This window comes from Cannabis sativa, unplaced genomic scaffold (assembly GCF_029168945.1).
Source record: "Cannabis sativa cultivar Pink pepper isolate KNU-18-1 unplaced genomic scaffold, ASM2916894v1 Contig7, whole genome shotgun sequence".
In the NCBI taxonomy this organism is placed as follows: Eukaryota; Viridiplantae; Streptophyta; class Magnoliopsida; order Rosales; family Cannabaceae; genus Cannabis; species Cannabis sativa.
In genome coordinates this window covers 5012024-5022557 of record NW_026870043.1, presented here as the reverse complement: position 1 = coordinate 5022557, position 10534 = coordinate 5012024, and the positions used below count along the sequence as shown (strand labels likewise).

Genomic DNA, 10534 nt, shown 5'->3' with positions numbered 1-10534 from the left:
GAAAAACAGTAACTCTACCTCGATCTTCTAGAAGAAAAACGCGATCAAGCATACTTAAAAAATGCGGCTTACCAGCAGCGAACTGCAAGATACTTCAATTCTAAGGTCAAGGCAAAAGTCCTGCGAACATGAGACTTGGTCCTTCGAAGAGTAATGGCAAATACCAAGAATCCAGCGCATGAGGTTTTTGGGGATAATTGGGAAGGACCGTATCTCATCGCGGAAAAGATTGGTGACGCTACATACCGACTCGCAGCACTCGATGGTACTGCGATTCCACGAGCTTGGAATGGCGAAAGCCTAAAATTCTATTATCAATATTACTCACATTATTTAAATTGTCTTCACTTTGTACTTATACTTAGTCATTTTTTATAAAAAAAAAATCCTAAGTATAGGGGGGTATATATACCATAATGTACTATTGATTATATAAAGGAAATGCCTCATACTTGTTAATTCTTCAAGTTTAAACAATTTTTTTCAAGTCTTGTGAGATTTTCTACTTATTACACCAGGCTGTAATTAAAGTCGAATAAATAAACGCGAGTACCCGTGTACTGCGAAAAATGTTAAACATTAAATATCCCCGCGAGGATATGAAGTTGTCCAAAATAAATTGCAAATTTGTCTAAGTACAGAGTGCGGGTACCCCTGTACCGCTTATATAAAAAAATAACAAATTCAAAAGAAATATAGTTCAACATAAGCAAACATAGAAGGGAAAAGTCAAGCGTTGGGAGCAGCAGGAACAGATTCATCCGCGACTTTGCTGGCCACCTCGTTCTCAATTTCCTCCACCTCCGCGACTTCGGTCTCCTCGAGAAGGTTCCCTCCACCACCTTGAGTTGGTGTGGGTGACATGGCGCGAAAAGCCTCGGCCATTTCTGCGGCTTCTGCTCCAAGGATCGAGAAGTCGAAGTCTGGAACTTTGGAAAGAGTAGTATAGATGTAGTCCGAGACCGCCTGGTCGTACTGTTTTTTGCCGTTCTCCTTCTCAGTTTCCAAGTCGCGAGACATCTCTTCGATTTTCGCCTTGGCCTCAAGCTCAACTTGCTCCTTGGCCTTACAAAGTTCCTCTAGCTCTTTGACCTTAGAAGACGCATCTTGCTTCAGCTTCTTAATGTCTTCTTGAAGCTGAGCAATATGTTTCTTCACGAGTTCAACCTCTTTCGGCCCTGCAGCAAAAGCCTTCGCAAACGTGGCCATAAACTGTGAAGCTAACTCCGCAGCGCAAGGTAGCAGCTCCTCTGAAGATGCCTTGTCAATCTTCGACAAGAACTCATCGCTGACAAACCTCTCCTGAAGGTACAGCACATGACGAGCTCGAGCCGCTGGGTCGATCACAACCTTCTTCCCTTTCTCTTGAATACCCTTAGCAGGCCTCTTGGAGGAGTCTGCGATAGGAGTAACAACCACATCGCTTTTCCTCTTCTGGGAGGTAATAGGAGAGGTCGCTGCTGTCCCGGGTTTCAGTTTGCGGTTGAGCATAGGAGCGGACTTTAGGAAAGTCATCTCTGCAATTACAAAAGGGAAAAAATAAGGGTTATACTAATAAGGATAAAATTCTAACACCCTAAGTTTGCATATGCGATAAAATACCTGATGATGGTCGAGGAGCTTGCTTGGAAAGATGTTTATCAATTCGCTCTTGTTGCTTTTCAGAAGGTTCCTTATACACCGGCTCTCTCCAAAGACTCGCGTTCTCAGGGATCAGTTTATGTTCGCGAAGTTTAGCAGTCGTACATAACAATCGCCAGTCGCGATCTTGTACAGGAAGGCTCCCAAGAACTTCAGCTGTCTCCCTGCGAGTCGCGTCGAGTGAAGGGCGAGATGGTCTATCTGCGAAAACAAAAAAGAGCGAGTTAGCTTAAAACCTCAAAGTAGCTTAGAAAATGTCTAAGTCAGGAAACATGCGACATACTAGGTCGACGGCTAAAGTCAGTCCTAATCCCTGGGACTTTGAATATGTAGAACCACTTTGATTTCCAATCTCCCATATTAGATACCATGCCTTCTACCCCGTTAATTTTAGAAGTCGCCCATTTGCTGAAACAATAGAAACCATTGTGAAGGCCTACGCTTTTTATATCGTAGAAGTAGCTAAACTCTTCTACCGAGGGAGCCCTATGTACATACTCCATATACATCGCATAAAAAGCCAGGGTTGTGCGATAACTGTTGGGGGTTAGCTGGAAAGGGTCATAACGTTTGAGGATAGCCGCGATAAAGGGATGGAAAGGGACTGATACCCCACATCGGAGAATGGGTATTGATATTACCACATCCTCTGTGGGAATAATCGCTGGATTGGTAACAGGAAGGTGCGCCCTCTGAGTCGGCTTGGGTCGCAAAGAAGCAAGTCGCAACAGGTTTAGCCTCGTAAAGGTGGTGAGGTCCGATTTGGTAACTCTCGAAACCAAATCCTCGTACGAGAAAGGCTCGTTCAGCTGGGTGTCGTCCACCGAGTCAGTACCGCTCCCTTCTGCCTCTTCCTCCTCCTCGCCTGATTCGCGAACTGGGCCCGTCCAGCCCTCATCCGTCTCCTCGACCTCGACGTCAGGAGCATGCCTCGAGTGAATAAGATAATCGCGGGCTGACACCGTAGACTCATTGTAACGAATATCGATGGCCCCTGGTTCAGCGAGCTCCTGTACCATTCTCTCGATGTCTGCGGAAGACATCAGACCTAATTCTATACCCACAGTGGGTGCGATTTCCTCTTCTGAGATCGAAGTCAGAATAAAGCTCTCTTCCTCCTGGTCATCGTCACCGTCGAATGCGACGCCTCGCGAGCCGAGCAGTTGACTATCCGACAGGTCGCTCATCTGAAAGATAGAAGATCTTTTCAGCGTGGTGAATGTGTGAAAACAAAATAAGTGATCTCACCCGCATGTAAACTATAAAGTCGCACCTGATAGAATGGTCCGCATTCTCGCGAATGCTGACCACCCCATCAATATGCGAGTAGAGAGAATACTAAATATGCGAATAAAAAAACATCCCAATAAATGGTCAGGAGCGCCCTAGTGACCTCAGTGACATGCGTCTCCTGGCATGACCCTGAGGTGACGAGGAGGCACCCACCATTTCAAGGTGTCTAACTAAAGTCGCAGCTTGCCAATAAGTCACGCATCCTGGGCCAAGCGATATACCTCTAGAAACGACTGGGAGAAACTCAGTGACTCAAGGGGCATGCGTTCTCAAGCATGACCCTTAAGTTACTGAGGTACTCCCACCGTTTCGGGAAAATCTACTAGCCAAAGAGTACGCTCATTAGAACATTAATGCATGTCGTAAATGGCTGGGTGTATCACATTATCTCAAGGGGCATATAACCGCGTATATGACCATTAGAATACTGTGACACATCCACCATTTGGAAACTCAGTTAATGTTCTCGCGACTAAATTCACAGTGTACAAAATCCTAAAAGATCTAGGCAACAATCAAAAGTAAGTAAGTCTCACAAATATGCGAGTATTCGAAGTGTTCATCCGAGTACCCGCGAGTATTCAAAGCATGAAACAGTGCCTATTCAAATATTTCTTATACCGTATGCGGTTATGCCAATTTACAGGTCATTCTCTATGAAATTACCCAGGTTTTTACCTAAAAAACATAGCCTCATACATACCCTCTACAAACATTCATTCTTAAACCACCCTCATGCATATTAAAAACCCAGAAAATAGTGTTCCCACTCAAACAGAAAACGGAATGCAGTGAAGTTTCGAAAACAAACCTTTACTTTTGGAAAATCTGTTCCCACGATTCGTCCTTGACAACACTAAGAAATTTTTGGTAGGTTTTCTCTGAAAGAGAAAGGTGAAAAAACTGGGCAATTTATGAAGATATTTTTGGTAGGTTTTCTCTGAAAGAGAAGAAACAAGGAATTTTTGAGGAAGTTAAAGAAAATGACGGAAAAAGGGATTTTTGGTTCGAATCAGGGGGTTTAAATACCCAAATCCCTCATTAATTGGGATCGCGACACGTGGCAATTGGAAGGCCTAGAGTCGCCCAATCCAACGGCCAAAGATGGCCACGCTTACACAGAAACCGAAGAGTTCTGTGACGTGGCATCATAAATGCAATAAAAGTAATAATTACAGCCGTCATTTTTCGAAACCCTCGAAGGGACAACCAAAGGTCACCTCCTTGTGACAACCTTTCACCTGTCTCTCGAATATAGTTTCCCTTCGTGACCGCATCTGTCACATCACGAATCTAGGGGCATGTGTTATAGTGAGATTTCTCTCACCTAAAAACTCGAGACTAGACCCCTATTTAGAGGACACGTATATTCAGATTTCCCAAAGAAAGCTGAGATGTCCCTGAGGGACTCCTCGAAGTTCCAAACCTCGCTTAAGATAGAATCAGCGAGAGGTAGCGAGCATGACCGAAGTCTAATCGCATCCGAGACAAGAGAGTAGCTCGCATATATCGAACTATATGCGAGTATCCTTCCCGTGTCCATGTATAAACTAGGAGAACGACTCTCCGTAAATGCGAGTTGGTCCTAAGACCCCTGCAGCTTTTATAAAGTAATATAGACTGGCGTGTCTATAACAGGCCGTCATGCGATGTCCACAAAAGGCGACTACCTAAGGACGCAGACATCCTAAACATAAACGATAAACCCGCGAGTTTATCATCAGAATATGAACAGTCAACTCGCAGATTTGGAAGACGCATGCGTTGATAAACTTAGTAACTGTCGTTCATTTATTAATGTTAACGTTGTTTAGTTAATTATTGTAATTCAATGTGTAAAAACGGATTGACAATGAATGCAATCCTTGTATAACTAATTGGGCACCTGCTTTGTATATAAAGGGGTGATCCACCGTGAAATGGCACCTACGAAACTCTTGCTACAGTGGACTAAGCAGACCGTGATCTGACTGAACCACTATAATTCTTTGTCTCTTTGTTATTTCCAGTTTTTGTTAATCATTTCTCATTCCCAGCTTGAGTACTCGCCATTTTAGGTTGAGTACTCGCACCTGTTCTTCACGTAAATTTCTTCTTGTCATTAATAATATCATATAATCTAGTGTTGCGAAATTTACTCGACAACAGCTATTAAGGCATACCACACGAACAGACAAAAAACAGGCCAAAAGTAAAACATCCTAACCCAAAGGGCAGGTCCAAAAAGAAAAAAAGAGGATGCACCAAAAAAGAGCATATGTATAAACATCCTGACCCAAAGGACAGGTCCAAAAAGGAAAAATATGAGCATAAAAAAAGATCATATATATATAGAAATCCTGGCCCTAAGGGCAGGTAAAAAAAAATATATAAATATATACAAATGGCCCGGGGATAGGCCTTAACTATTGTTTCCCCTCAAAAAATAAAACAGCTATGTAAAAAAAAAAGATTGTCTTAAATAAAAGAATATTAGCTGTAAATAAAAAAAAAAAGAGATAAGAAAAATATGGGTTGTATTCGGAACGACCTAGTCAATTCGAGGAGGAAGGCGAGGACCAATGCGCGCCTCCAGCATGGCGTCAAGCTTCTTCTTCTTCTCCCGGAATTTTCCAATCATCTCCGCAGGTTTTGGGTAGAAGTCGAGCTTGATACTCTTGCCATTTGTCGACCAGGCCATGTAGACGCCATCATCAAAGCGCTTGATGCAACGATTGGAGGAGACAGGAGAAAGGAGCTCATCTTTCTTAGCCTTCTTCGAGGCTTGGTCTTTGAAATCCTTAAGCTCCTTAAGCTCCACGGCCAAGTTAGCCCTGGACTCCAAGTCAGCCTGGTGCAATTCCTCTAAGGACTTCACCTTGGCAGCCATTTCGTCTAAGGCCTCCCAAGCCTCCCGGAGCTCGCGTTTGGCCTTGGCGACAACCTCGCCCTCCGCCCTTAGTGCTTCTCGGTGCTTGGCCTCCAGCCTATCCCGCTGAAGGACCTCCTCTCAGATCATCAACTCCGCTTGGGCTTCCCTTTGCTTGGCCTCTTCCTCGAACTTGGCCTTAGCAAGGGCCTCCCACCACGCAGCCCCATCTTGGAACGCCCGCCTTTCAACAGACAGGTCCTGGAGGATCTTCACGACTTCGTCTATGCCCCCCAATTCGGACAAGACGAAGCCGTGATTAACTATGTTTTTGGAAAGGCGGCCGGCCTCTGCAGCAAGCTGCAAAGGGAAGCAAGAGTGAGTAAAGGCTTTAAGAAAAATAATGAAAAAAGAAGTAAATCACAGGATACTTACCACAGTCAAGGAGTGGCTGAGATCCTGAACTTGAAAGACGGAGTTCATGGATCCACAAGCAGCGAACCGCTTAGGCGCACACCGAGTTAGCTGGGAGACGTACTCGCCGGTCATCTTCGCGGAAAAAGGAGCCATGGTAGGCCTGAGGAAACGATTGAACCAGTCCATCATGGGGTCCAGGTTTAGATCCCACGGGTTCTGGTAGTTTTGATCGTTAAGGGAATTTTGCATCTCCTGTCACAAAATCCTCCTCAAGGCCTCCACCTCAGCACGCCCCCGGGAGTACTCGTCCATGGCATAATTGTACTTGGCTATCTGAAGCCCCTGCCTCGCCTCATCTCCGGGAACCGGAGTCAGCACAATGTTAGGAGGCACTGCAAACTCCTCCACCTCGGGAGGGATCCCGGAATCACAGCTCAGGGCCGGAATGTCCACTCTCCGCGGCCATTTGGGTGTTTGCTCAGCCCCCATCTTGCCTTTGCACTTGCAGAGCAGAGCAACCTCTTGCTCTTCTTCACTTTCTTCAACTTCCCCAGGAAGAGCTCATTGCTCTTCTTGACCTTCTTTAGCTTCTTCAGGAAGTACCTCCTCCTCATCCACTAAGTCAATAATGTTTGGAGGGGCACGTGAAGAAGCCTTCATGGGGGTGACCATCTGGGAAGAAGTTGGAGGAAGGGAAGCATCGGGACTGTGAGCTCCGGTAAGGGTGGCCAAGATTGCCTCCATGGGATTAGCTGCTGCAACAACAGAACAGAGTTAAGTGTTAGAATATCTGTGAAAGCAGTAAACACTTAAAAAGCAATCAAGCTAGTCCTACACTGACTCTCTAATTCGGCCATAGCAAAGTCCCAAATCTTAATACTGGCTGCATCATCCCCTAGATAGCTGTCCGAGGGACGGAACCAGTTAGAAGAAAGATAGGCGGAAGGATCAATGGGAACAAGCACCGGAGGTCCAGAACCCATCCAGGACCGACCTAAACAATCTCCTAAGTTGGAGAAATAATAATCCTTTGCATGATCCCTCCATCGGGTCGAGGGCATCCTAAATCTAAGGAGACGTTCATCGAACCCTACAGGCCTAAGGCTAGCATATTCGCGAACAGGAGGGACGTAATGTATTGTTAAAGGGAACTTAGCAGAGCCGGAAGTGCTGGCGTCAGGAGCCCCCGTATTCGGCACCTGGACGGTAGGCCTTAGCCTAGGAGCCCTCTTCTCAACCGGGCTCCCAATGCGAAGTGGTCTCCCGGCAGCCGTCTAGCTCCTCCTCTCAACCGGGCTCCCAACGCGAAGGGGCCTTCTAGAAGCCGCCTGGGCCTTAGTATAAGCCTACTCCTGGGCCTTCCGGTAGAGGTACTCTTATTGCTTCTTTTTGGCAGTGGCAATAATCTCATCCCGGAAGGTCTTCTCCGCAGCCGGGACCGTTACGTTCGGGCAGATAACCTTGGAAAGGTTGGAGTCCTCCACCGACTGGTGCCCCAGGATCAGCTTAGCCTTTCGGTAATTCTCTGTCGTGACCAAACCTCCGACGTCGAGATCCTGCCTATCATAAGTTGCAAAGGTCTTGGCCCGTTGGAGGAAGAGCTGAGTAGGCGCGGTCCGCTCATACGGAGGGATCCTAACCCACTCCGATAGAAGCTTCAGGTGCTCCACAACTCGGAACCCGGTGGAGAAGAAGAAGCGATGGCGATACTCCTTGACGTGTTTTTGCTAATTAAAACGGACTGCACCCTCGTTCAAAGGGTGCGCCCGGAAGCCGTAAAAACTGTCCTTAAGTTTGTCCCCCGGGCAGAATAAAAAATAAATAAGCCTGAAAGCAGGCGGTAAGCTTGTGGAATAAGTTGGTATGGCGCAAGGCCGACGAATACAAGGAAATTAATGAAATAATCCTGAAGGGGAAGCATAGCCCCAGTCATCAAATGCGGCTGGCTCCAAGCTCCGAAGCCTCCGTAGTTGTGATTGGGCGTCTCCGCATCACGGGGCGGCCGGTGGTACGTCCTGGACGTCGCAGGTTTGATACCGGCCACCTCCACGATGTTCTCCTGTTGGTGAGGGTAAGTTAAAGTAGAGTGAAGCTCGGCCGCTTCCCATCCCGTAGCACGAGGTCTATACCCCTCCTGGGCGACGGGACCCACCATCACTTCTTCCATGGTCGCCAAACGCTTTCCTCCCTTCTTGGACGACTTGGAACCGTATGTAGACATTTTGGTTCTGAAAAAGAGTAAAAACTCTAGCAGTCAGGCCCCATACCAAACCCTAGATCAAAAAAGGGAATGGGGGTCCCCTCCGGACGCTTGTCAACAAGAAAGCCTTAGAAGGATTTCCTGGACAAAAGTCGGGTGCAAGAATCTCACAGATATTGACATTACACATAAGAGAAGAAAGGAAAAGAAAGAGAAAGGGCAGAAATCGAGAAAGACAAAGCCTTCTCTGTGCCCTTGAAGGCCATCACGCAAAAAGTAAATGGGCCTTTACAAAAAAAAACTAATGTAATGTGCAAAATAAGAGTGACCCAAACACCAGAGACAAGAAATCTAAGCGTATTACGCAAAAACTCAAGGCGAAACATTCCCAGAAACTTCAAACATTAAACCCAGAAACACAGATGAACAGTAAAGCATGCCATGAACACAAATAGTAATGTGAGGGGTGCGAAAAACTTACATAAGGTGTTGGAACTTGGGGTTGCTGTTGATCGACGAAGAAATGTAGACTTACAGTAACGAACAAAGGGTGATAAGAAACCTGTAAGTGTTTGAAGGTTTTCTGGTCTAAGGGTTTCTTTCTCTCTCAAAAACTCGAAGAAATTTGGCGAAAGTATGAAAGTAACCAAATGAAGGAAAGGTCGTGGCTTTTATAGGCAAGGGTGCATGTGGAACAGGCACAATCACCTACCAATCGAATTGTTGGGGAGGTGCACGATTCGAATTCCTAAGATCCAACGACTAAATTGATTTGTAATTAAGGCGGTGGAAACGTTTGAGTATCCGTCTGACACCCATTAATGCGTCGTATCAATTAATGGGCATGAAACGAATCAACGCCTGCAAAAAGTGAATTGTTGCAATGATGGTGATCATTAAATACACCTTCACACGCCCGAAGCACGTGCTAGGAAACCGAGGAGTCAACCGAAGGCATTTGAACAAGCCTTGATTCATTTTTCAAATAAACAAGGCTTGGGGGGTAAATGCTGCCCCTGATTTTGCCCAATATACGTGGACCAACCAGACAGGGACACGTGGACCAAAAGATCTTAACATTTGAATTAATTTCTAAGTCTTTATAAAGAAAGGCAGCATCCGGGATCTGCCTCTCGGAGAAGGCATACGAAGTCCCCTATGCTCCCGGAGGCCTAAGTAGCATCAAAGCATCTCTGGGAGGTGTCAGGCTTCCCCTGAGCAGTCATCTCGCATTTAATGCCGCATGGGAGGAAACGTGTTGGGGCTGCCACATGCAATAAAGTCTGACGACACAACCCTCGATTTGCACCTACAAGGCTATGACCACTTAAGTCTATTGACGGCTACACTACGAAGAGTCACATCAGTCAAAAGGCAATAAGGACATTCCACATAAAAGCCCTACACCACCTAGGGATTTGACCATGCATTACCCATGGTATATTCATTGGGAACACCCAACTTTATTGATAGTTAAAGAAATACATGTACTATAATTCTGGGAATCACCCCACCAAAAACACTATAAATACCCCCTCAAAGCTCATTAATGAGGTCGAGAATTTTGGGTTGCATAAGTGCAAGAAGAGTAAATACTCACCAAGAACATTCTCTGTATTTAATACACTGATAAATACACAGACGTAAAAATCCTTCTCTTAATTTCTTACAGCTCTTTAATCTTCTATTATTTTATTGGGTACCGAAAACGTCAGTCAACACTTATTAATATAGATCAGAAATAACATTTAATGTTGCATGGTTCACATGATATATTTCATGATTATTTACATAATGTATGAATTCTATTTAAGTCCAGAACATATCAATTTGTTAATGATTATAGTGTTGTCAACACAGTGGAATATAATCTTAATTATATGTTCGAAAGTTTACTTCCTGATTTGTCAGAACACTAGATTTAGACTGACATGGTATAATCAGTGATAGGTATTCTTACACCTTAAATAAGTGTTATGTCCTTTCTAGGACATTGGCAAAGTTTACCAGCATCAGATGTATGGAGTATACATCGGAAGGGACCGATATTGAACTTTGATTAGATATATTAGAATTTACCGTAATATCTATTCAATTCAATTTCACCTGTTGATCCTAGATCAAATGATCTTAAT

At 45.1% G+C, this 10534-nt stretch overlaps 1 protein-coding gene across 1 annotated transcript; it reads right to left on the bottom strand.

The window, feature by feature from the left end:
- Window positions 1-522: 522 nt before the first annotated feature.
- Window positions 523-2660, bottom strand: LOC133033397 (uncharacterized). The gene is made up of 3 exons (XM_061108112.1): window positions 1925-2660; window positions 1603-1842; window positions 523-1517 (listed from the first exon to the last, which is right to left on the bottom strand). The coding sequence occupies exons 1-3, from the start codon at window positions 2658-2660 to the stop codon at window positions 730-732; spliced, it is 1764 nt and encodes a 587-aa protein (XP_060964095.1). The 3' UTR covers window positions 523-729.
- Window positions 2661-10534: the final 7874 nt, after the last annotated feature.

Bases quoted from the DNA above. Each gene is read 5' to 3' on its own strand.
- LOC133033397 (XM_061108112.1), bottom strand. From the start codon at position 2,660: ATGGTACAGGAGCTCGCTGAACCAGGGGCCATCGATATTCGTTACAAT. The intron at 1,843-1,924 runs GTATGTCGCATG...TTGTTTTCGCAG, and splicing joins TGACTTTAGCCGTCGACCTA to ATAGACCATCTCGCCCTTCA. The intron at 1,518-1,602 runs GTATTTTATCGC...TTGTAATTGCAG, and splicing joins AGCTCCTCGACCATCATCAG to AGATGACTTTCCTAAAGTCC.